Raw genomic sequence first — 27409 nt, 5'->3', positions numbered from 1 at the left:
TGGGGAGCCACATCGCTCCAGCATCGGGTCAGAGCTTTGCCACAGTAAGTATATATATCGCCCACGCTGTGATTTCAACGTTCGAATGCTTTTTCCTTCAGTGGTTATAGTGATGATGGTGATATTAATTAACTGAAAACGCATTTGCAGGCGTTCCAATTTAATCTAATGGAGGAAAGGGAACCCATTTATCAGCTTTATCATATAATTTCATATTCACGTCCTTATGCTGTAGTTCTCTCTCCTGAATGGATCCTAATCATGTACATAGAACTGTATTTTCTATTTATGGGGAGACCCATGAGCAAACACTATCAGTGATTACTATATGGGAAGATAAAGCTATTTAACACTCATGTGAACACATAAATAGTTTGTTTGGCACCGTAAACTAGATTTCATGGTTTTTGGAAGATTGTTGAGTGTTGAACTTAATCATTTGTTAGATTCTCACAAAAATATGAAGCTGTGTGTCTTATTTAGTTTTGTTCGATGTTTGTTTGATTATGTATAGAAACTCACAGTCTCGTCTCTCTGTTCTTAGGCCCATTCTTTGTTTCCTCACAGTGCCAACTACAGCAAACTGGTTCACTTTGAACAGTCTATTAAATGTTGAAGGAGGAACCTAAGAACGGCGCCCTCCTGTGGAAGACGAGGACATGGTGATTTGCATCTCGGCGAGGAGGGACCAGGCTCTGGTGCCATTCAGGTGGGCAGTGGCGTGCACAGATAGACACTAGGGCAGGGGTCGGCAACCCAAGATGTTGAATGAGCCATTTTCGACCAAAAAAAATAATTCAAAATCTATCTGGAGCCGCAAAAATGTAAGCCTTAAAATGCTTATATAATGAAGACAAAAGGGCTGCAAGTGGATATTAGCCTATCTATCAAAATAAAAAGTGCGCTATGGTTTAACTTTCATTACGGGCACGTTCGGAAATAGCGCACTGAGCGCACTGTGCAATGCAAACTAATATAGGCGAGTGCGCTTCCGTAATTGTCTGGAAGAGCATTCCATGTTTTCCACACAAGTGTGTCGTGTTTTGGGAGGTTTACAATATCGGTATTTGCCTGTATGCTTATTAATCTGCAGTGACAAACTATCAAACAATAAAAAAGTAACGTTGAAAGACATTTCCAGGGAAAGCATGCTAAGTTTGCATGAATGAGAGAAAGAGGGCTGTTGCAGTCGCAGAACTGCTGAAGAAAGCAGAAGGGAGCAAAGTCAGCAAACGAACTTTTAAGAAGTGGATCGCAGCTTACTCCACCACTCATGCTGGCTGCTGCTATAGTTTCGTTGCAACACGGGAGATAATACGTCTATATGACTCCTTCAACGTCTATATGACTCCTTCATATACTGTAGTCACCATCTGAACGGCTTGCCACGTTTTATTTATTGTTTGATAAGTTTGTCACTGCAGATTTAGCCATGGTGCGTCATGGCAACTGCAGCCTGTTTTACGCAATCGCTACATTTACATTGTAAACGTGTACATAAACATTCAGATTCCAAATATAAAGTACTCGCCACGTGTGCCACTGGTGTTAAAATGTTGCTGGTACAGCGATTAGCATTGCTGCATCCCGCGTTGTTTAATAAAAAGCATTTTTATCCGAGCTGTTATTTTGCCATTGGCTTTCAACTACGCGCCCCCAACCGGTGTGCAACTGTGGATTTCCCAACCCCGTTTGAGAAAAGTAGCCGGGGCGCTCGGATAAAAATGCTTTTTATTAAACAACGCGGGATGCAGCAATGCTAATCACTGTACCAGCAAATTCCTAACCCCCGTGGCACATGTGGCGAGGACCTTATATTTGAAATCGGAATGTTTATATACACGTTTGGACTGCGATTGCGAAAACAGGCTGCTGTTGCGTCATGGGCTACTGCAGATCAAGCATACAGGAAATCCATCTGCATTGGCTGTGAAGGCATAAGCGTCTGTCCACGAATTGTTAAATCCTCTGTTTTCGTCTGCTATCTTTCTTTTTCTCCCTGTAGAAGCCATAGCGTAGCAGGCACCAGCCTCACACACCCACCGGTTTGTTTATAATAGTGTCTGGCGCGCAGCATGCGTCGCATGCTATGACGCGAATTTTAGTTGACATTATTGAAACTTAATATTTATTCTACACATTTTTACAAATTTGGGAAACTTAAGAATGTTTCTGTCACGTTTTGCCTCCTACAGAAACCATAAATGAAAAATAAAAATGTGAAAAAATAAACTTTATACATTTTCATCGATTTATTTGTAATGCTACAGAGAGCCACCAGGGGAGTGCTCAAGAGCCGCATGCGGCTCTAGAGCCGCCGGTTGCCGACCCCTGCACTAGGGGGTGCTAGAGCACCCCCTGCCCTTTTTGGCAATGTGCTCTAAAAAAAAAAAAAAAAAAAAAAAAAACCTTTTCTTCTTAATTTGTAGTGTGTGGACCATGCGGTGACATTGATCAAATCTTGATCAAAAACGCTTCTACTATATTATTTAGGCCCCCACAATCTAAAGCTATGTTTCTATGTCAGTGGTTCTTCGATAAAAATAAATAAATAGCAGATCTACAAGCTCGTAGCGAGCTTGTAGATCTGCTATTTTTCAATAGCTAAAGCACCAAAATGGGTTCCCGCCCCAAAATGTGCTGCACAAGGTGCCCTTTTTTTTTCTCCACTTGAGCACCTGCCTTGCCCCTCTAGTCTAAATGTCTGTGCACGCCACTGCAGGTGGGTGATCTACCTGGCGCTGGTGTGCGCCGCGACCATCGTCATGGTGACCACGGGGATGCCCGACCCGGGCCAGAGGGAGGTGCTGATGCGCCAGGAGGCCTCCCGGCAGGTGGGGGGCGCCGTCAGGCTGACGGCGGCGGAGCGGCGGCTGGACGCTCACCTCCACCGCTTGAAGAAGCAGGAGATGGCGGCCGCTCAGTTCCCTCCGGCCATGCACTTCTTCAAGGCCCGGCCTCTCATCCAGAGGAGTCCCATCTTCAAGCTGCTGCAGAAGATGCCCAAAGGTGATTCTTTTGACTTTGGATTTCTAGTTTTTTAACCTTTTTTTAAAACCTTTTTTTTAACCCATTCTGACCTGAGATCAGATTCATACGAGGTTCCCACTGGACACACACACTGGTCTGATTAAATAGTCCTCTAATAAATATGTCTGTACTTCTTTCGGTGGAGACAATAAAACATACTCTCTCCCCATGCCTTCAGCTTGGTGGAGACAATAAAACATACTCTCCCCATGCCTTCAGCCTGGTGGAGACAATAAAACATACTCTCTCCCCATGCCTTCAGCCTGGTGGAGACAATAAAACATACTCTCTCCCCATGCCTTCGGCCTGGTGGAGACAATAAAACATACTCTCCCCATGCCTTCAGCCTGGTGGAGACAATAAAACATACTCTCCCCATGCCTTCGGCCTGGTGGAGACAATAAAACATACTCTCCCCATGCCTTCGGCCTGGTGGAGACAATAAAACATACTCTCCCCATGCCTTCAGCCTGGTGGAGACAATAAAACATACTCTCCCCATGCCTTCAGCCTGGTGGAGACAATAAAACATACTCTCACCATGCCTTCGGCCTGGTGGAGACAATAAAACATACTCTCACCATGCCTTCGGCCTGGTGGAGACAATAAAACATACTCTCTCCCCATGCCTTCAGCCTGGTGGAGACAATAAAACATACTCTCTCCCCATGCCTTCGGCCTGGTGGAGACAATAAAACATACTCTCCCCATGCCTTCAGCCTGGTGGAGACAATAAAACATACTCTCCCCATGCCTTCGGCCTGGTGGAGACAATAAAACATACTCTCCCCATGCCTTCAGCCTGGTGGAGACAATAAAACATACTCTCCCCATGCCTTCAGCCTGGTGGAGACAATAAAACATACTCTCCCCATGCCTTCAGCCTGGTGGAGACAATAAAACATACTCTCTCCCCATGCCTTCAGCCTGGTGGAGACAATAAAACATACTCTCCCCATGCCTTCAGCCTGGTTGAGACAATAAAACATACTCTCTCCCCATGCCTTCAGCCTGGTGGAGACAATAAAACATACTCTCCCCATGCCTTCAGCCTGGTTGAGACAATAAAACATACTCTCTCCCCATGCCTTCAGCCTGGTGGAGACAATAAAACATACTCTCTCCCCATGCCTTCAGCCTGGTGGAGACAATAAAACATACTCTCCCCATGCCTTCAGCCTGGTGGAGACAATAAAACATACTCTCTCCCCATGCCTTCAGCCTGGTGGAGACAATAAAACATACTCTCCCCATGCCTTCAGCCTGGTGGAGACAATAAAACATACTCTCCCCATGCCTTCAGCCTGGTGGAGACAATAAAACATACTCTCCCCATGCCTTCAGCCTGGTGGAGACAATAAAACATACTCTCCCCATGCCTTCAGCCTGGTGGAGGTCTGAATGATTTCCTTGCTTACGGAAATGAAAGTATTCCATAAGTGTGGCGTTGGCCGTCTGCCCAGCTCAGCTGCAGCACAGTCGGGAAAACTAGGAAATGAGTTGATCAAATAAAATCATCTGCATCGTCTAGACTATTTCTCACTTAAAATGTTTTCAAAATCATTATCGAGAGCAATGTTTAGCTGTAAATAGTGTTTCCATGGCCGTCATGTTGGACACAGCTTGCGGAACTCGACTTCGTCTCGTTCCTGACCGCATCCCTGTCGTGGCAATAACCACGTTAAACCACACCCCCTCGTGTAATATTGGTTAAATAACACACCGCTGAACTCTGGCGACTGACCAATCAGAATTGAGCATTCAACCGAGCCGTATACGGTGTAATTAATTACATCTTTATATTTGATTCTATTGATTAGTTTGATGAACGGTGTCCGTGTCGCACCCCCTGCTCTGAGATGTCATTGTGTCCCCCTCCCAGGGGGGCAGTCAGACAGATATTTAACCAGGGGGGCAGTCAGACAGATATTTAACCAGGGGGGCAGTCAGACAGATATTTAACCAGGGGGGCAGTCAGACAGATATTTAACCAGGGGGGCAGTCAGACAGATATTTAACCAGGGGGGCAGTCAGACAGATATTTAACCAGGGGGGCAGTCAGACAGATATTTAACCAGGGGGGCAGTCAGACAGATATTTACCCAGGGGGGGCAGTCAGACAGATATTTAACCAGGGGGGGCAGTCAGACAGATATTTAACCAGGGGGGCAGTCAGACAGATATTTAACCAGGGGGGCAGTCAGACAGATATTTAACCAGGGGGGCAGTCAGACAGATATTTAACCAGGGGGGCAGTCAGACAGATATTTAACCAGGGGGGCAGTCAGACAGATATTTAACCAGGGGGGGCAGTCAGACAGATATTTAACCAGGGGGGCAGTCAGACAGATATTTAACCAGGGGGGCAGTCAGACAGATATTTTGTGAAGCCACTAAGGAAATCCCGATTTCCTGAAAGTTCATATAATGGCCTGTTGTGGCGCTGTCATTGGGCCCAAAAAAACCCATAGCCCCATAGAAGTCCATGTATTTGGGCCCAACTTCACCTAGACTGTATTACCTTAATAAACATGGTCATGAATACTTTCTGCTTCCAGTCACTAGTTTAAAGTCTCATTTCTCATGTCATAATATTCTTTTTGGAAAATTATGGTCCCATTTATTTAAAAAATGACCATAAAGTCGCGTATGTTCTGAGGGGCGTGGCTACCGTTACAGTCTATGAACGGGAGCCACCCCCCCCCCCCCCCCCCCCCCCCCGTTCGAGTCAAAATAAAAACCAACTAAGAAGAAGGGGGGGAAGTCCCGCCTCGTTGTCTGGGCCAGCCAATGGGCCAGCTGGGCCAAAACGGATCTAGAAAGATGGCGATTTACAATGCAAGGACTGAACAGGCTTCATTTTACGTCCATATCAGACCCGGCGAACGCTTTGTCCATATTGTTTTATGCAGTCTTATGTGTCCCCTCCCCACTCACTGAGATGTCATTGTGTTGCTTTTGGGGCGTGACACAGGTGGCGTCCTCCACATCCACACGTCCTCCCTGGTCAGCGTGGATTGGCTGGTGCAGAACGTGACGTACCGACCTCACTGTTACATCTGCATCACGTGGGACCGCTCCGTGCGCTTCCTGTTCTCCAGCCGGCAGCCCTTCCCCCGATGGGACTGCCTGCGCTGGCAGCTGCTCGCCGCCTTGAGAGCCAAACTGGACGACCCTTCGGACTTCGACGACGGGTTGAGTGAAACTATTTTTTTAACTCCTTTTTTTGGGGCCGGGAACCCCTTTTTGATGTTATAGCATTATGTTATGCTTTAGCTCAGGGGTGGCCAACTGGCGGCCCGGCCTGGGGCCACATGCGGCCCTCACCTTCACTTAATGCAGCCCTCAGGTTAATGTCATAACACTGATATATTATTGATTTCAGCTGTTCCAAAACATACAAACATGACCCGCTTTAATTAATTCTAAGTCTAAATTAAGTCTAAATTAGTAGCTCAATGCTCAACACAAGTAATTAAAGGCATTGAAATTACATACAAAATGTAAATTTTCTGAATTCCAATTAAAAAATAGCACAAAAATTTTTAAGATTTGCAAAAATAGCAAGCTCAAAAGGCGTCGCATTGCGACGCGTTTTGAGCTTGTAGATGGGCTATTTTTGCTATGACGGTAATATGCAACGTGGCTCTCTGGAGTCAGTGTGGAAATATATTGGCCCTCGCCATCGTCAAAGTTGCCCATCCCTCTATTGAAAAATTGTATATCTGCTATTTTTGAAGAATCGTGAAAAGTGACATGAAAGTGTTTTGAGAACGACTGACATATAAAAACATAGCTTTTTTCAAGAAAACTGTCAGGATTTAGAAATCGTTCCCCAGGTCAAAATGGATTAATATGATGTTTGTATTGTACAAATAATCTAAAATAATATCTTTTATAATATCGAATCCACATGTTTCGATAGGTTTTTGTATACTAAACCGATTGGTCTCATTAACCCATTTTGGGGCGGGAACCCCTTTTGGTGTTTTAAACATTGTTATAATTTAGCTATTGAAAAATAGCAGATCTACAAGCTCACGAGCTTGTAGGTCTGCTGTTTTTGAAGAATCGTGAAAAGTGACATGAAAGTGTTTTGAGAACGACTGACATATAAAAACATCGCTTTTTTCAAGAAAACTGTCAGGATTTAGAAATCGTTCCCCAGGTCAAAATGGGTTAATATGATGTTTGTATTGTACAAATAATCGAAAATAATATCTTTTATTAATATCGAATCGACATAGATTTTTGTATACTAAACCGATTGGTCTCATTAAGCTGGTCTCCAAGCTCACGAAACCTTTTTTTTTAACGATAGTGGTCCAAATTTCAATTTGGAGGTTCTTAGTTGGCACGAAAAAGGTTTGAGAGAACCACTGATTCATCTGGCCTCAGTGGGATAATTAAGCAATATTACACCAGAGGGTGTTGTTTAACGTGATTATTGCCACGACAGTGATGCGGTCAGGAACGGGACGTAGTCGAGTTCCGCAAGCATCCCTGAAGTGGCAATAATCATGTTAAACCACACCCTCAAGTGTAATATTGCTATTCTACAACAGTTACCCGTAACCCATTCTGACCTGAGATCAGATTCATACGAGGTTTTCCACTGGACACACACTGGTCTGATGAACCCATTCTGACCCGAGGTCAGATTCTAAAAATGTCAGTCGTTCTTCGATTTTTCAAAAATGGCAGACCTACAAGCTCGTATCGCGCCACTCGGTGGCACAATATGCTTGTAGATCTGCTATTTTTCAATAGATAAAGCATAACATGATGCTGACACCAAAATGGGTGCCCGGTCAGAATGGGTTAAAACAAAGAGAATCGCTGAAAAATATATATTTGTTTAATGACAGATGTAGTCACTACGACCACAAATGTCCAAAGAAACTAGCTAGCCTAGCCACCCAGTTTGCTATAGCGCTCTGGGAGAACAGAGCAGCTGAATTCTTTGTTTTGATTATAGGTGGTGAACAGTGCTGGTTTGATCAACGGCTAGAAGGCTGTTTCAACCAATCAGATTGCTTCCTCTTAAAGGAGAATTCCATGCTAGAATGCTTTCTTACCTTTCTTTGTAGTTGTTACGTCCCCACCAAAGAGGTCCAGGTGTTTTTTTGTGCAAAAGCTCCTTATTGGCTATTTCCCCTACCATAAGCGCTCAATGAATTACATTGAATTGAATGGGAATTGAATGGGGCTATGGGGTGTTGTGCTAATTCGCTTATTTCCATCGGAATAAGTAGTAAACTGTGCCGCTTGGGATATTATTTACATTATGAAGAGAGGATATATACAAAATAATTATAATTTTGAGCGATGGAAATAAGCAAATTAGCACAACACCCCATAGCCCCATTCAATTCCCATTCAATTCAATGCAATTCATTTAGGGCTTATGGTAGGGGAAATAGCCAATAAGGAGCTTTTGCACAAAATAACACCTGGACCTCTTTGGTGGGGGACGTAACGACTACAAAGAAAGGTAAGAAAGCCTTCTAGCATGGAATTCTCCTTTAACCCATTCTGACTGGGCACCCATTTTGGTGTCAGCATCATGTTATGCTTTAGCTATTTAAAAATAGCAGATCTACAAGCTCATATCGCGCCACCGAGTGGCGCGATACGAGCTTGTAGGTCTGCTATTTTTGAATAAAATCGAAAAAGACTGACATTTTTATAATCTGATCTCAGATCAGAATGGGTTCGTCAGACCAGTGTGTGTCCAGTGGAAACCTCGTATGAATCTGATCTCAGGTCAGAATGGGTTAACGACCTGTTGTAGAATAAAGGGTTTGATTGATGTCCGATCGTTCAGTTTGATCAGGAACCTCACGCTCTTCACGGAGGAGCCGGACGTGGCCTATCCGAGCCAGGACGTTGTGTGGGAGAAGTTCGAGAAGGCCTTCATGGTGGCAGCGGGCCTCATCGCCCACGCTCCCGTGCTGAAGGACTACCTCTACAAAGGCCTGGAGGAACTGCACGACGACAACATCATGTACCTGGAGCTCCGGAGCGGCGTCTCCAGGGTCTGTGTTCAACCCTTTTACCTTCTGTAATCTGTATATCATACTGTGTGTGTGTGTGTGTGTGTGTGTGTGTGTGTGTGTGTGTGTGTGTGTGTGTGTGTGTGTGTGTCTCTTTTACATTTCAAAGTAGTAGTTTAGGTTTAGTTTAGTTTGAGTGGTGCAGCCACTATTTCCGAGTACGAAAATAGCGTTTGGTTGGTTTTCACAACCCAGTGTTACTGTAGATATGAAGTAGGTTTAATGTAGATTTGATGTAGGTTTGTTGTAGATTTGATGTAGATTTGATGTAGGTTTAATGTAGATTTGATGTAGATTTGAAGTAGGTTTAATGTAGATTTGATGTAGATTTGAAGTAGGTTTAATCATGTAGATTTGATGTAGATTTGAAGTAGGTTTAATGTAGATTTGATGTAGATTTGAAGTAGGTTTAATCATGTAGATTTGATGTAGATTTGATGTAGATTTGAAGTAGGTTTAATGTAGGTTTAATGTAGATTTGATGTAGATTTGATGTAGATTTGATGTAGATTTGAAGTAGGTTTAATGTAGATTTGATGTAGATTTCAAGTAGGTTTAATGTAGATTTGATGTAGATTTGAAGTAGGTTTAATGTAGATTTGATGTAGATTTCAAGTAGGTTTAATGTAGATTTGATGTAGATTTGAAGTAGGTTTAATGTAGATTTGATGTAGGTTTGATGTAGATTTGATGTAGGTTTGAAGTAGGTTTAATCATGTAGATTTGAAGTAGGTTTAATCATGTAGATTTGAAGTAGGTTTAATCATGTAGATTTGATGTAGATTTGAAGTAGGTTTAATGTAGATTTGATGTAGATTTGAAGTAGGTTTAATCATGTAGATTTGATGTAGATTTGATGTAGATTTGATGTAGATTTGAAGTAGGTTTAATGTAGATTTGATGTAGATTTCAAGTAGGTTTAATGTAGATTTGATGTAGATTTGATGTAGATTTGATGTAGATTTGAAGTAGGTTTAATGTAGATTTGATGTAGGTTTGATGTAGATTTGAAGTAGGTTTAATGTAGATTTGATGTAGGTTTGATGTAGATTTGATGTAGGTTTGATGTAGGTTTAATGTAGGTTTAATGTAGATTTGATGTAGATTTGAAGTAGGTTTAATCATGTAGGTTTGATGTAGATTTGAAGTAGGTTTAATCATGTAGATTTGATGTAGATTTGATGTAGATTTGATGTAGGTTTGATGTAGATTTGATGTAGATTTGATGTAGATTTGATGTAGATGTGATGTAGATTTGATGTAGATATGAAGTAGGTTTGATGTAGATTTGATGTAGGTTTGTTGTAGATTTGATGTAGATTTGATGTAGATTTGAAGTAGGTTTAATGTAGATTTGATGTAGGTTTAATGTAGGTTTAATGTAGATTTGATGTAGATTTGAAGTAGGTTTAATGTAGATTTGATGTAGATTTGAAGTAGGTTTAATCATGTAGATTTGATGTAGATTTGAAGTAGGTTTAATGTAGATTTGATGTAGATTTGAAGTAGGTTTAATCATGTAGATTTGATGTAGATTTGATGTAGATTTGAAGTAGGTTTAATGTAGGTTTAATGTAGATTTGATGTAGATTTGATGTAGATTTGATGTAGATTTGAAGTAGGTTTAATGTAGATTTGATGTAGATTTCAAGTAGGTTTAATGTAGATTTGATGTAGATTTGAAGTAGGTTTAATGTAGATTTGATGTAGATTTCAAGTAGGTTTAATGTAGATTTGATGTAGATTTGAAGTAGGTTTAATGTAGATTTGATGTAGGTTTGATGTAGATTTGATGTAGGTTTGAAGTAGGTTTAATCATGTAGATTTGAAGTAGGTTTAATCATGTAGATTTGAAGTAGGTTTAATCATGTAGATTTGATGTAGATTTGAAGTAGGTTTAATGTAGATTTGATGTAGATTTGAAGTAGGTTTAATCATGTAGATTTGATGTAGATTTGATGTAGATTTGATGTAGATTTGAAGTAGGTTTAATGTAGATTTGATGTAGATTTCAAGTAGGTTTAATGTAGATTTGATGTAGATTTGATGTAGATTTGATGTAGATTTGAAGTAGGTTTAATGTAGATTTGATGTAGGTTTGATGTAGATTTGAAGTAGGTTTAATGTAGATTTGATGTAGGTTTGATGTAGATTTGATGTAGGTTTGATGTAGATTTGATGTAGGTTTGATGTAGGTTTAATGTAGGTTTAATGTAGATTTGATGTAGATTTGAAGTAGGTTTAATCATGTAGGTTTGATGTAGATTTGAAGTAGGTTTAATCATGTAGATTTGATGTAGATTTGATGTAGATTTGATGTAGGTTTGATGTAGATTTGATGTAGATTTGATGTAGATTTGATGTAGATGTGATGTAGATTTGATGTAGGTTTGATGTAGATTTGATGTAGATTTGATGTAGATTTGATGTAGGTTTGATGTAGATTTGATGTAGGTTTGATGTAGATTTGATGTAGATTTGATGTAGGTTTGATGTAGATTTGAAGTAGGTTTAATCATGTAGATTTGATGTAGATTTGATGTAGATTTGATGTAGGTTTGATGTAGATTTGAAGTAGGTTTAATCATGTAGGTTTGATGTAGATTTGATGTAGGTTTGATGTAGATTTGATGTAGGTTTGATGTAGATTTGATGTAGATTTGATGTAGGTTTAATGTAGATTTGATGTAGATTTGAAGTAGGTTTAATCATGTAGATTTGATGTAGGTTTGATGTAGATTTGATGTAGGTTTAAAACTCAATGTCTGCCGAGGACTTAATTAACTTATTTTTTATGATCTCCCAGACTGCCAACAACGCCATTAACGCCTTTTTAAAATGTGTATAACGTTGGGCAACGTTTTAGAATAAAATTAAAATTAAAAATGTATAGAAACTGGCGGTCAGGGCCTCTTTTGCGCCCCCTAGTGGTGGCGATGGATGTATATTTGATGTAGAGTCAAGCAGCTGTTCTCCTCTGTAGACGTATGAGCTGGACGGCACCATCCATGACAAGGTGTTCACTCTGTTCTCCTCTGTAGACGTATGAGCTGGACGGCACCATCCATGACAAGGTGTTCACTCTCAACATGTTTCAACAAGTCACACAGCAGTTCGTCAGGGACCACCCAGACTTCCTTGGAGCTCGAATCATCATGGCTGCTCACAGGTATGGTTTTTAGTTAAATGCTCACAGGTATGGTTTTGAGTTAAATGCTCACAGGTATGGTTTTGAGTTAAATGCTCACAGGTATGGTTTTTAGTTAAATGCTCACAGGTATGGTTTTGAGTTAAATGCTCACAGGTATGGTTTTTAGTTAAATGCTCACAGGTATGGTTTTTAGTTAAATGCTCACAGGTATGGTTTTTAGTTAAATGCTCACAGGTATGGTTTTTAGTTCAATGCTCACAGGTATGGTTTTTAGTTAAATGCTCACAGGTATGGTTTTTAGTTAAATGCTCACAGGTATGGTTTTTAGTTCAATGCTCACAGGTATGGTTTTTAGTTACAAATGCTCACAGGTATGGTTTTTAGTTCAATGCTCACAGGTATGGTTTTTAGTTACTGTAAATGCTCACAGGTATGGTTTTTAGTTCAATGCTCACAGGTATGGTTTTTAGTTAAATGCTCACAGGTATGGTTTTTAGTTACTGTAAATGCTCACAGGTATGGTTTTTAGTTAAATGCTCACAGGTATGGTTTTTAGTTACTGTAAATGCTCACAGGTATGGTTTTTAGTTACTGTAAATGCTCACAGGTATGGTTTTTAGTTAAATGCTCACAGGTATGGTTTTTAGTTCAATGCTCACAGGTATGGTTTTGAGTTAAATGCTCACAGGTATGGTTTTGAGTTAAATGCTCACAGGTATGGTTTTTAGTTCAATGTTGTGGAATATCAGCATTGAATTTATTCTCTCGTGTGATATATCCCATTCTGGGGCGGGAACCCCTTTTGGCGTTGGCATTAAGTTATGCTTTAGCTATTGAAAAATAGCAGATCTACAAGCTCATAGCGCGCTTGTCTGCTATTTTTGAAAAATCAAAGAACGACTGACACAGAAACACAGCTTTTTCAGAAAACGGTCTTTTTCAAACAGACATTTTTAGAATCTGATCTCAGGTCAATCAGGCAATTATATTATATTTAAGCAATATTACACGAGAGGGTGTTGTTCAACGTGATTATTGCCACGACAGGGATGCGGTCAGGAACGAGACAAAGTCGAGTTCTGCAAGCATCACTGAAGTGGCAATAATCACGTTAAACAACACCCTCGAGTGTAATATTGCAATTCTACAACAGTCACCCTTAAAACTAACAAAATCGCTGAAAGAAATATATTGTTTTAATGACAGATGTAGTCACTACGACCACAAATGTCACTGAAGTAGACATAAAATAGTCCCTGTTGATTCAAGTAGCTGCGCTCTGAGGCTCCGTCTGATCAACTCAGCTTAGCTGTCAAAGCCGGCCCGGGGAGATACTATGCGTCGTCGTATGACCGTGTCGCGTTACCCAAATAACTGATGTACAAGCTGGCTTACAACTCGTCGCGACGCGTTGTGAAACTATAATCCATTTCTGAACGGGGTGTTTGAATTCCCCTCTAGTAGGACTAGGCTAGTAAAGGCTACGAGGTGCGGAGTGATTTATTCAATGTGATTAGGCCCAGGGCCAGGTGGTGAATGGTGTCGGTTTGATCCACGGCTAGAAGGCCGTTTCAACCCATCAGATTGCTTCCTCTTAACGACCTGTTGTAGAACATATCATATTGTAATCTTACTCATAATACCTGTCTGGGTTTGAGCCTCGTTACAGGCTGAGCTCCACTGTTCCATTAAGAGAATACAATTCAGGTTACTGCACCTTTATGGATATGTGGAGTGATCTTTGTGGGGAAATGGCATTTGATTTGGCAAATTAGCAGCAGTGTGCTGTTCCAGTCATCATCCATGGGATTACTCGGAGACACCTCTTTATTCATTATCTGAAGCCTGTTACTGTAAATGCAATTAAACCGTTTTCATTTTGTGCGTGCGCACGTGAGCGCACGCACAAACTTCACCTACTCAAGGATTAAAGCGGAAATAAAATATCACGACTGTTTTCTAAATAATGTCCATAATTAATATGTGAAATTATTATGTTTTATTATAATATTGTTGCTGCTGTTCTACATGCTGCCAACCAGAGAGCACTATACTGTACTGCATACTGTATGTAGGCCTACTGTACAGTACTGGTTCTACATGCTGCCAACCAGCTGGTGGAGATATCACAGACTGAGGCTTTAACCGTTGCTTTCCGAGACCATTTGGGGTTTTATAGAAACGATGCTAGTTTGACCTTCAAATGCTCTAATCTTGTGTTAAATAATTACATAAAATAGCCTATCTGAAGATGCATTGAGAACTTGTAGATTGGCCTTTTTCGCTAGGCAACATGCCTCCATAGAAGACATGCTGGCTTCTATGGAACTAGGCAACATGCCTCCATAGAAGACATGCTGGCTTCTATGGAACTAGGCAACATGCCTCCATAGAAGACATGCTGGCTTCTATGGAACTAGGCAACATGCCTCCATAGAAGACATGCTGGCTTCTATGGAACTAGGCAACATGCCTCCATAGAAGACATGCTGGCTTCTATGGAACTAGGCAACATGCCTCCATAGAAGACATGCTGGCTTCTATGGAACTCACATGACTGAGAACTTTAATCCATGTCTACCAGTGTAATGACATGGCACAAACTAGGGAGAGCTCTTGAAACTGGTTCATTTTAAACAGGTTTTCTTTAGGGTTGTAAAGAATCAAATCAGATCAAATCAAATCAAGTTTATTTATGACGCACATTTAAAAAGCAACTGTCGTTGTACGCAAAGTGCTCATCAAGAAGTTGGCACCGACTTGGTACTGGCTTATATCCACCATAATACAATGGTCTTAAATCCACCATAATACAATGGTCTTATATCCACCATAATACAATGGTCTTATATCCACCATAATACAACACATAATACAGGCTTATATCCACCATAATACAATGGTCTCTTGTGATCTTATATCCACCATAATACAATGGTCTCTTGTGTTCTTATATCCACCATAATAATATGGTCTCTTGTGATCTTATATCCACCATAATACAATGGTCTCTTGTGTTCTTATATCCTCCATAATACAATGGTCTCTTGTGATCTTATATCCATCATAATAATATGGTCTCTTGTATTCTTATATCCACCATAATACAATGGTCTCTTGTGATCTTATATCCACCATAATACAATGGTCTCTTGTGATCTTATATCCACCATAATACAATGGTCTCTTGTGTTCTTATATCCACCATAATACAATGGTCTCTTGTGTTCTTATATCCATCATAATAATATGGTCTCTTGTGTTCTTATATCCTCCATAATACAATGGTCTCTTGTGATCTTATATCCATCATAATAATATGGTCTCTTGTATTCTTATATCCACCATAATACAATGGTCTCTTGTGATCTTATATCCACCATAATAATATGGTCTCTTGTGATCTTATATCCACCATAATACAATGGTCTCTTGTGTTCTTATATCCACCATAATACAATGGTCTCTTGTGTTCTTATATCCATCATAATAATATGGTCTCTTGTGTTCTTATATCCACCATAATACAATGGTCTCTTGTGATCTTATATCCATCATAATAATATGGTCTCTTGTGTTCTTATATCCACCATAATACAATGGTCTCTTGTGTTCTTATATCCACCATAATACAATGGTCTCTTGTGTTCTTATATCCTCCATAATAATATGGTCTCTTGTGTTCCACTTGTAGGGCGCTGACGCTGTCTGACATCACATCGGCCGTGAAGGAGGCCATTCAAATGCAGAGAGATTTCCCAGACGTGGTGGTAGGATTTGACCTGGTAACTGCCGCCCTGAAAATGAGAAAATTGCATTACACCACAAGTCTTCGTCCACGTTGCTTATTAATTACATACGCCTCAGCTCAGAGCTGCTGAAAGATGGATGTTCACGCACCTGGATATAACCCGCTTCAAACATCTATCGCTAGGCCAAAAGGGAAATCCCCCCCTGGGTCATAACTTAAGAATACAAACTTTTAAAGCTGTTTTAAAGAAACTGAAGGGACATAAAAAATAGAAAATAGCTGCAAAAAGTAGCTCTTCAGTGCAGGTTATTTGGTTTAGGCTTATATAACAATAGCCTCGATACCCAGGCTTTCATTTCGTCTGCGCGAAAGATGAAAGCCTGGAAAAAGCCGTGGGCTGAACCAGTCTAAAAGTGGGAGACAACCCTTCCGCGTAGGCGTCGCTCTAAATGATGTGACGTAGCGCTGCACTAGGGGGGAGAGGAGGGGCCGGGGCTGACGGACAGATCGATGAGATCCAATCAGGGTGCGCGCTTTTCTGAGACGCGACCCTCCCATCTAGGCCAGAAATGTCTCTGCTTAGGTCAGGCTAATATAACAATAATATGAGACAATTTCTTCACTGTGTTGTGCATATTTGCTTTGATGCTATTTCTGCATCTGAATCTGATGCTTTGTTTTGGTAGAAGCTGACAACCTATTCTTTTGGTTAGAAGGGACCCATAGAAGAAGTCTGTTGTAATGTTGAATTTATTTTCTGGTGACTTTCAGAAGACCTTTTTGAATGCTCATTTTATGCTATAGTCATCATCCGATTATTATTCTTTACTTTGAAATGCATTTTTTTGTATTTTATTTATTTAACTAACTGGGTATTATCGTAACAGTAATGGAAATATTGTCGCCCCATGTCGGTCGATGTCGATCGATGTCGATGTCGATGTCTCTCTGTGTCTCTCTCATTACACAATGAGAGACACAATATGACATCGTCTGTCTCTGTCTCTCATTACACAATGAGAGACACAATATGACATCGTCTGTCTCTGTCTCTCATTACAAAATGAGACACAATATGACATCGTCTGTCTCTGTCTCTCATTACAAAATGAGACACAATATGACATCGTCTGTCTCTGTCTCTCATTACACAATGAGAGACACAATATGACATCGTCTGTCTCTCATTACACAATGAGAGAGACACAATATGACATCGTGTGTGTGGAAGAGAGAATAATAATAATAATGTGTGGAAGAGAGAATAATCATCCAGGTATAGTATCAGTAATGCCAAAGTAAATCAGCAGGTCAGCGAGAAAGGTCACAGACAGGGAAGTGTAACGGAGGACTTTCGTCTCTGGCAGCTTGTTTGTAAAGGGCCTCTACAGTAAATATGCCTTCACACGTTAAACTGTAAAGGGCCTCTACAGTAAATATGCCTTCACACGTTCAGCTGCAAAGGGCCTCTACAGTAAATATGCCTTCACACGTTCAACTGCTGGTTAAAAACGTTCATTTAGTAATTTGTTGAGTGTCGTGGAATAGTCCTCACCTCACACCTCGACGGCTGGTCTTTAATGTTTCCATCATATCCTGAATCTCATTCAAAATAAATCACACTTGTGTGAAGTGAGGGGACGCTCTTATCACCATGCTGATGCATCATCCTATCATATACATCACATTCCGTGTTCAGCCAATCAAATCATCACAAATGTATTTCCGGCCAATCACAAATTGCGTCTTCACTTTTCAGTCCTCACTTTTGTCTTCAATGTTTTGGTGTTTTGCAGAAACACGGAAAGCCGGGCGAAGGAACAAAAGAGTTGTCATGACCATTTAAATTGACGATTGTGTGATTATGGTTTCATTGTACTTTGTAGGTCGGCAGAGAAGATGGTGAGAAAAACATCTGGTATTTCAAGGACGCACTGTCGCTACCAGCCCAGATTGGTGTTAGGCTGCCTTACTTTTTTCATGCTGGGGAGACAGGTATGTTCATTTTTCGACGTCCGCCCTCTGCCAACCCTTACTTGTTGATCTAATGCACATAATAGTCAACAGCCACTGCTTTTCCCGTGGTGGTGAAGCGTCTCACCGGAAGCACATCCACTCTGAACTCGCCTAACCATTGATGTGTTCGTCTGAGGCACCAAACTCCAGTCTAATCTCTACGGTGGTGCAGGAACTTTACCACGGACACCCTGTGCAATGAATGCTCTGTTCAGCTTATCGAGAAGAATGCACAGAATTGTTAGCGGAACACAAGTGGCCAGTAACTAGTTTAAAAAGATAATGATGTTAGCCATGTGCCTCCATCCTCTCAGTAGCGAGGTATGGGGCTAATAATGTAATGACGGCACTGGAAATAGTACAGGATATGAAGCATAACATACAAAACGCTACTGTTGGCTGCTGTTGCTTGAATGTGGAGTACGCTGTGTTGAAATGCTTCTAGACGATGAAGGCACGGAAGTGGATGGGAATGTTGCGGTCTCCAAACAAAGTATGCAAGTACAACAAGTGGCTCGAATTGGAGACCCCAACATAAAGGAAGGACATCACAAAATCCCAAGTTTAACGTTTTTATTAACCACTTCAACAAATCAACAAACAATATAAAACAAAGTACGGTTCAATGTCAGGTACCTGGAGATGCCGGCCAAAACAGGAGAATGAGGGGGGCCCCAGGCCACCCCCTGTAGGGACGTCGAAGCTGTTTCCCCCCTCCCCTAACTTACAACCAACTAAATAATACAACGAAAACTATAACTGCCGGTCATCTCCAGGCCAAACTAAACTAAACTAGAAAAAGTGCCCTTCTGGGCACAGGTCTCCACCAGGATAGGAATGTAGGGGAGTTGGCATACAAAGTTATCCACAGATCCGTGAAGTTAGAAGTAAAAACACTTTTTGGCCAGTTATAGCGCCACCTTGAGGCTGAGTTGAAATTGTTCATGTGGCATTTCGTCCTCGGCCTAGTGGGAATGTGGGTGCACAATTTCACGGAAATCACGCAATGTGTTCATGATTTGCAGCATTTTGTTTGAAACTGAGCACTCCTGTGAACTTTGGAAGCCAATCTTAACCAATCAGGATGGAGTCTGAGAAATCTGAAAGACCGGTTTCGTTGAATGGCTCTAGAGAGACTGTGTACCAATTTGCGTGATGTTTGGACAAAATCTGTAGGTGTACTGTGCAAAAACTTGTTTTGCACAAAGCGGCCTCCTGGTGGCGCTATAACAGGCCGTTCTGGAAAGTTTGGGGCAGAGATTCATCGTTGGCATCCAGGGAGTGTGTGTGCAAAATTTGCCATCGACCGGGTTAACGGTGGCCGAGATTAGCTACTAACGGACACACGGACGGACGGACGGACACACAAACGGACGGACGGAGTGCAAAACATACTCTCCCCACATGCCTTCGGCCTGGTGGAGACAATTAAGATTAACTGAAAACAAGTATCGGCATAGTGTGGGACTGATATGTTGCTGGGTCTGTGTCTGCCATGACACTGAGCTGGCTGGCTTTTATAGCAGAGGGCTGCAGCAGAGGACAATTAGGGGAATCTGCTGCACGTATGCCAGTCTGAGTGGGGAGGAGAGACAGAATTAGCACAGACAATGATTGAATGACTGAGTATGTGGTGTGAGTGATGTCATGGCCACATCCTTGATGCCCTTCTGTTCAACACTCTGTGTTTAAATGCTCCCAGACGATGAAGGCACGGAAGTGGATGGGAACATCCTTGATGCCCTTCTGTTCAACACCACGCGCATCGGCCACGGCTTCGCCATGGCTCATCACCCGCTGGCCAAGGAGATAGCCAGGAAGAACAACGTGGCGTTGGAGTTGTGTCCCATCTCCAACCAGGTAAAGGACTTAGACATTTAGGACAAAAACTATTCCTACAAAAGTACTCCTGCACGACAATAGAATAGAATATACTTGTTTTATTGTATGTTCTGGTCCTCCTGACCATGTGTGTAATAATTGTTTTGTTTCTGTTATAATAATTTTGACCACATCACCCAAGCATATCCTCCTATAATAATTCACTCACTAATGCTATATTATTGTATTATTACAACAATTTACAATTTAGGCATTTAGCAGACGCTCTTAATCCAGAGCGATTTACATTAAGCAAGAACAAAAAAGCATGGGAATAGATCACATGAAAACATTTATCATCAAACATGCGTAAGCTAAGAAAGTAACAGTGGAATATCTATATAATGAAGCTATACATATAAACTATACATCTATACTACTATGCTATACATATGTACTATGACGTGCTATGACTACATACAATGCAATTATAGTGCTGTCTACATAACATGCTATAAGTCTGTATCAAATGCTATCTAAGTCTACAGAAATGCTATCTAAGGGGGTGGGGTAAGTGCTATGGGCCATGATGGAGTCTGAAAAGGTGGGTTTTCAGACTACGGCGGAAGATTGGGAGTGATGCTGCAGTTCTGACTGCAATGGGAAGTGCATTCCACAGTTTTGGAGCCAGAAGGGAGAAGAGTTTGGGACGTGTGGAGCGTTATTAGATGGTACAATCTTATTCCAGTCACTTAACTCTGGACAGTTCAATAAGCTGAATCTCTGAGTTACCAATGGTCAACATTTGACTGTGTATATATTTAATGTACCGTGTGTGCTGTGCATGTGTGCGACATGCGTGCGTGCGTGCGTGCATCTTCCAGGTGCTGAAGCTGGTCTCAGACCTGCGTAACCACCCTGCCGCTGTGTTGATGTCAGAAGGTCATCCTCTGGTCATCAGCTCTGACGACCCGTCTCTCTTCGGCTCCACGGGTCTCTCTTACGACTTCTATCAAGCCTTCGTGGGCATCGGAGGGTTAAAAGCCAACCTGGGAACCCTGAAAGAACTAGCTATCAACTCTATCAGGTGGGATGTTGTGTTATTGTTGTTCTTCTAAATCCTAACAGTTCTCTGAAATACCAATTGTTCTATATCGGTGGTGCTCAATATTTCATGTCAAGGGCCTCCAGAACTTTCTGTATTTGGCCGCGGACCCCCATCTGAATTTTATTTTGTTCCAGGGACCCCCCAGAAGCAAATATTTGAGTTAAAAACGTTCACTCTGACTTGCGAATATAAAGTGCGTTATAAATAAAATCCATTATTATTATTACTCTGAAAGAATATATATTCAAAGATTTGAGTTAAAAACGTTCACTCTGAAAGAATATATATTCAAAGATTTGAGTTAAAAACGTTCACTCTGAAAGAATATATATTCAAAGATTTGAGTTAAAAACGTTCACTCTGAAAGAATATATATTCAAAGATTTGAGTTAAAAACGTTCACTCTGAAAGAATATATATTCAAAGATTTGAGTTAAAACGTTCACTCTGAAAGAATATATATTCAAAGATTTGAGTTAAAACGTTCACTCTGAAAGAATATATATTCAAAGATTTGAGTTAAAAACGTTCACTCTGAAAGAATATATATTCAAAGATTTGAGTTAAAACGTTCACTCTGAAAGAATATATATTCAAAGATTTGCGGCACATTTTTACGATATTTCTAAAATAGTTCATAGCGCGACACTCTGTGCCGCGCTATTAACTTAGATCTGCTATTTATCAATAGCTAAAGTATAACATAATGCTTTAAACACCAAAAGAGGATCCCGCCCAGAATGGGTTAAATAAAGATTTAAATACAAATGTAAATATAATGCATGTTATTTATTTTAGGGAAGAGTATGGCATTTTTTTTTTGAAAATCAGTTATTTCTTTATTTTTAAGTAAGTGTAAGTGCTTTCCTTTTGTTAAAGTGTTGTTATATATTATAAGCGTTAAAAAGAGCTATATTCTAATAGTAATAATTGCTATAAAGTTCAGTAACTGGGATCTCACCATCTCTCCAGCTCTTTGGTGAACAGAACATTCATTTTCAGTTCAGGATACCAATAATTAATTTGACACAATCAGGAGAGAGAACTCATAGTACCCAGATACAGGAAATTGGAAGTGATGAAATAAAAGAAATGGACAGGCATTTAAGCAATATTACACGAGAGAGGGTGTGCGTTACTGTCATTAATGGCACGCCTGCGTTGCTGCAAGAAGGAGCCGAAGGCGAGTTCTGTAAGCAGCGATTATACAACAGTTACCCTTAAAACTAAGATCGTCGCCAAAACATCTGGGAGAACTGGGAGAACAACACGGCTGAATTCTTTGTTTTAATTATGTGTTCCATGACGCTGGTTTGAGTTTCAACCATAGACTGTAAAAAATATGGGCAAAGCGTTCCGCGGGTCTAACATGAACGTAAAATGAAGCCTGGCAGTCCTTGAATTGTACATCGCCATGTTTCTAGATCCGTTTGGGCCCAGCTGGCCATTGGCTGGCCCAGACAACGAGGCGGGACTTCCCCCCTTCTTCTCTGTTGGTTTTTATTTTGACTCGAGTGGGTGGGGAATCCCGATCATAGACTGTAACGGTAGCCACACCCCTCAGAACATACGGTGGTCATTTTTTTTATAAATGGGACCATCATTTTCCAAAAAGAATATTATGACATTAGAAATGAGACTTTAAACTAGTGACTGGAAGCAGAAAGTATTCGTGACCATGTTTATTAAGGTAATACAGTCTAGGTGAAGTTGGGCCCAAATACATGGACTTCTATGGGGCTATGGGTTTTTTTGGGCCCAATGACAGCGCCACAACAGGCCATTATATGAACTTTCAGGAAATCCCGATTTCCTTAGTGGCTTCACAAAATATCTGTCTGACTGCCCCCCTGGTTAAATATCTGTCTGACTGCCCCCCTGGTTAAATATCTGTCTGACTGCCCCCCTGGTTAAATATCTGTCTGACTGCCCCCCTGGATAAATATCTGTCTGACTGCCCCCCTGGTTAAATATCTGTCTGACTGCCCCCCTGGTTAAATATCTGTCTGACTGCCCCCCTGGTTAAATATCTGTCTGACTGACCCCCTGGTTAAATATCTGTCTGACTGCCCCCCTGGTTAAATATCTGTCTGACTGCCCCCCTGGTTAAATATCTGTCTGACTGCCCCCCTGGTTAAATATCTGTCTGACTGCCCCCCTGGTTAAATATCTGTCTGACTGCCCCCCTGGTTAAATATCTGTCTGACTGCCCCCCTGGTTAAATATCTGTCTGACTGCCCCCCTGGTTAAATATCTGTCTGACTGCCCCCCTGGTTAAATATCTGTCTGACTGCCCCCCTGGTTAAATATCTGTCTGACTGCCCCCCTGGTTAAATATCTGTCTGACTGCCCCCCTGGTTAAATATCTGTCTGACTGCCCCCCTGGTTAAATATCTGTCTGACTGCCCCCCTGGTTAAATATCTGTCTGACTGCCCCCCTGGTTAAATATCTGTCTGACTGCCCCCCTGGTTAAATATCTGTCTGACTGCCCCCCTGGTTAAATATCTGTCTGACTGCCCCCCTGGTTAAATATCTGTCTGACTGCCCCCCCTGGTTAAATATCTGTCTGACTGCCCCCCCTGGTTAAATATCTGTCTGACTGCCCCCCTGGTTAAATATCTGTCTGACTGCCCCCCTGGTTAAATATCTGTCTGACTGCCCCCCTGGTTAAATATCTGTCTGACTGCCCCCCTGGTTAAATATCTGTCTGACTGCCCCCCTGGTTAAATATCTGTCTGACTGCCCCCCTGGTTAAATATCTGTCTGACTGCCCCCCTGGTTAAATATCTGTCTGACTGCCCCCCTGGTTAAATATCTGTCTGACTGCCCCCCTGGTTAAATATCTGTCTGACTGCCCCCCTGGTTAAATATCTGTCTGACTGCCCCCCTGGTTAAATATCTGTCTGACTGCCCCCCCTGGTTAAATATCTGTCTGACTGCCCCCCTGGTTAAATATCTGTCTGACTGCCCCCCTGGTTAAATATCTGTCTGACTGCCCCCCTGGTTAAATATCTGTCTGACTGCCCCCCTGGTTAAATATCTGTCTGACTGCCCCCCTGGTTAAATATCTGTCTGACTGCCCCCCTGGTTAAATATCTGTCTGACTGCCCCCCTGGTTAAATATCTGTCTGACTGCCCCCCTGGTTAAATATCTGTCTGACTGCCCCCCTGGTTAAATATCTGTCTGACTGCCCCCCTGGTTAAATATCTGTCTGACTGCCCCCCTGGTTAAATATCTGTCTGACTGCTCCCCTGGTTAAATATCTGTCTGACTGCCCCCCTGGTTAAATATCTGTCTGACTGCCCCCCCTGGTTAAATATCTGTCTGACTGCCCCCCTGGTTAAATATCTGTCTGACTGCCCCCCTGGTTAAATATCTGTCTGACTGCCCCCCTGGTTAAATATCTGTCTGACTGCCCCCCTGGTTAAATATCTGTCTGACTGCCCCCCTGGTTAAATATCTGTCTGACTGCCCCCCTGGTTAAATATCTGTCTGACTGCCCCCCTGGTTAAATATCTGTCTGACTGCCCCCCTGGTTAAATATCTGTCTGACTGCCCCCCTGGTTAAATATCTGTCTGACTGCCCCCCTGGTTAAATATCTGTCTGACTGCCCCCCTGGTTAAATATCTGTCTGACTGCCCCCCTGGTTAAATATCTGTCTGACTGCCCCCCTGGTTAAATATCTGTCTGACTGCCCCCCTGGTTAAATATCTGTCTGACTGCCCCCCTGGGTAAATATCTGTCTGACTGCCCCCCTGGGTAAATATCTGTCTGACTGCCCCCCTGGTTAAATATCTGTCTGACTGCCCCCCTGGTTAAATATCTGTCTGACTGCCCCCCTGGTTAAATATCTGTCTGACTGCCCCCCTGGTTAAATATCTGTCTGACTGCCCCCCTGGTTAAATATCTGTCTGACTGCCCCCCCTGGTTAAATATCTGTCTGACTGCCCCCCTGGTTAAATATCTGTCTGACTGCCCCCCTGGTTAAATATCTGTCTGACTGCCCCCCTGGTTAAATATCTGTCTGACTGCCCCCCTGGTTAAATATCTGTCTGACTGCCCCCCTGGTTAAATATCTGTCTGACTGCCCCCCTGGTTAAATATCTGTCTGACTGCCCCCCTGGTTAAATATCTGTCTGACTGCCCCCCTGGTTAAATATCTGTCTGACTGCCCCCCTGGTTAAATATCTGTCTGACTGCCCCCCTGGTTAAATATCTGTCTGACTGCCCCCCTGGTTAAATATCTGTCTGACTGCCCCCCTGGTTAAATATCTGTCTGACTGCCCCCCTGGTTAAATATCTGTCTGACTGCCCCCCTGGTTAAATATCTGTCTGACTGCCCCCCTGGTTAAATATCTGTCTGACTGCCCCCCCTGGTTAAATATCTGTCTGACTGCCCCCCTGGTTAAATATCTGTCTGACTGCCCCCCTGGGTAAATATCTGTCTGACTGCCCCCCTGGTTAAATATCTGTCTGACTGCCCCCCTGGTTGAATATCTGTCTGACTGCCCCCCTGGGTAAATATCTGTCTGACTGCCCCCCTGGTTAAATATCTGTCTGACTGCCCCCCTGGTTGAAACCAACCAGATTGCTTCCTCGAAACGACATGTTGTATAATACTTTGTTAATACAGTTTAATGCCACGGGTGACCAGCTCAACTAGATCTATCCACCGAAAGAAATATAATACCATGTCTGAACTTTTTTTTTAATGTTATTTGGAATAGTGGCGCTGCCGTTACGTATAAGACAAATGCACTTTGAATGGGAAATAGAGCAGGAGAAATGGAAATCGTATTTGATTAGTAATTCTACAGAAATGTGTGCACAGCAACACTTTCAAAAATGTTTTTGTGGCTTTTGCCTTTTTTTTTTAATATTTTATGGAGGGACAGACAGTAGGCTGACAGGAAATGGGGGATGACATGCAGTGAAGGCCGTCGGGATCGGGATTCGAACCCGCGATACACTGCCAGACTGGATTACCAGCCAAGGTGCCTGGACCGCTGAGCCACGGCCCAGGCCTGCACAGCGACACTCTTGAAAACAAAGTATTTCATTATGGGTTTGAGCTGATAGGCCTTTTTTATGTCAATCAATCAAGTGGCATAATGTCAAAAATAGTTTATTTTTTCATATATATTTAAATTAAATATAATTTAGGGGCTACCTGCACAGCGATCTACCTTTTGGGCACCCCTGGACTTTATTATGCCCTCTTTCGTTTTTATTTAAATTACCTATTTTCAAACATCTTGACCAATCTGGACAACGGTTTGCTTGGGGTCCCCCCTGATACAAAATCTTTTCAAATGTGTGTCCGCATCCAAATACATGTCATTTTGTGGACCCTTGCTTGTAATGAACATGCTTAACCCATTCTGACCGGGCACCCATTTTGGTGTTGGCATCATGTTATGCTTTAGCTATTGAAAAATAGCAGATCTACAAGCTCGTATCGCGCCACCGAGTGGCGCGATACGAGCTTGTAGGTCTGCTATTTTTTGAAAAATCGAAGAACGACTGACATTTTTTTAATCTGATCTCAGGTCAGAATGGGTTAATCAGACCAGTGTGTGTCCAGTGGAAAACTCGTATGAATCTGATCTCAGGTCAGAATGGTACAACAGACCTATAGAAAGCATTTGAACATGTCTCTCATCATGTAGGTACAGCAGACCTATAGAAAGCATTTGAACATGTCTCTCATCATGTAGGTACAGCTCACTGCCGTCACATCTGAAGGAAAGCGGCCTCCTGGTCTGGCAGAACAAGTGGAATGCATTCATCTCCAGCTATTCAGGACAGCCACACCACAAAGGGACTCCCACGCTTAGCTAGTGAAAGCGCTTAAAGGACAACTTTAGTTTTTTTCAACCAAGGTTCATGTTTTAGGTTGTTATTAGAGAAAGTAAAATATGAGTGTTATTTTTTTCTTCATTTGCTGCTTTCTTTCGTTTTAGGGATTTTAGCTGTTTTTGACGGGGGGCGGGGGCATTCGAGCATGGGGCTAAATATGTATTTTCTTACAAAATATTATGGCAATTTCTTTTATTATTATTTACTATAGTCCTAATAAACCCCAGGAAATTACATCTGGCCACAAAAAAATCACAGGATCTACTGAATGTGAAGGTATAGCCTACTAGGGGGAAGCCACACTGTGTCATATAGGCTCAATGTCAGTTTGACACATTTAGTAGATCTCGTGATCTTTTATGGCCAGATGTAATTTCCTGGGGTTTAATAGGACTATAGTAAATAATAAAAAAATAAATCGCTCTAAAATGTTGTAATAAAATACATATCTAGCCCCATGCTCGAATGCCCCCGCCCCCTGTCAAAAACAGCTAAAATCCCTAAAACGAAAGAAAGCAGCAAATGAAAAGAAAAGAACACTCACCTTTTATTTTCTCTAATAACATCCTAAAACATGAACCTTGGTTGAAAAAAACTAAAGTTGTCCTTTAATG

The 27409-nt window shown here is 41.8% G+C and overlaps 1 protein-coding gene across 1 annotated transcript; it reads left to right on the top strand.

Annotated features, from left to right (window-relative positions):
* The first annotated feature begins 615 nt into the window (after window positions 1-615).
* ada2b (adenosine deaminase 2b) lies at window positions 616-26789 on the top strand. Its single transcript, XM_083757537.1, has 10 exons — window positions 616-709; window positions 2723-3009; window positions 6005-6224; window positions 8858-9068; window positions 12128-12255; window positions 15932-16022; window positions 17875-17983; window positions 19707-19864; window positions 20710-20912; window positions 26654-26789. Exons 1-10 carry the CDS (start codon window positions 660-662, stop codon window positions 26775-26777), a joined length of 1581 nt encoding a protein of 526 aa, XP_083613663.1. The 5' UTR covers window positions 616-659; the 3' UTR covers window positions 26778-26789.
* Window positions 26790-27409: the final 620 nt, after the last annotated feature.

The sequence above is a fragment of the Protomyctophum parallelum genome, assembly GCF_964188405.1.
Source record: "Protomyctophum parallelum genome assembly, chromosome: 22".
Lineage (NCBI taxonomy): Eukaryota > Metazoa > Chordata > Actinopteri > Myctophiformes > Myctophidae > Protomyctophum > Protomyctophum parallelum.
The sequence above is the reverse complement of the archived record's forward strand: the minus strand, read 5'-3'. Positions and strand labels throughout refer to the sequence as shown.

Coding starts and splice junctions, on each gene's coding strand:
- ada2b (XM_083757537.1), top strand. CDS start 660: ATGGTGATTTGCATCTCGGCGAGGAGGGACCAGGCTCTGGTGCCATTC. Junction 12,256..15,931: donor ATCATCATGGCTGCTCACAG/GTATGGTTTTTA, acceptor TTCCACTTGTAG/GGCGCTGACGCTGTCTGACA. Junction 19,865..20,709: donor TGTGTCCCATCTCCAACCAG/GTAAAGGACTTA, acceptor TGCATCTTCCAG/GTGCTGAAGCTGGTCTCAGA.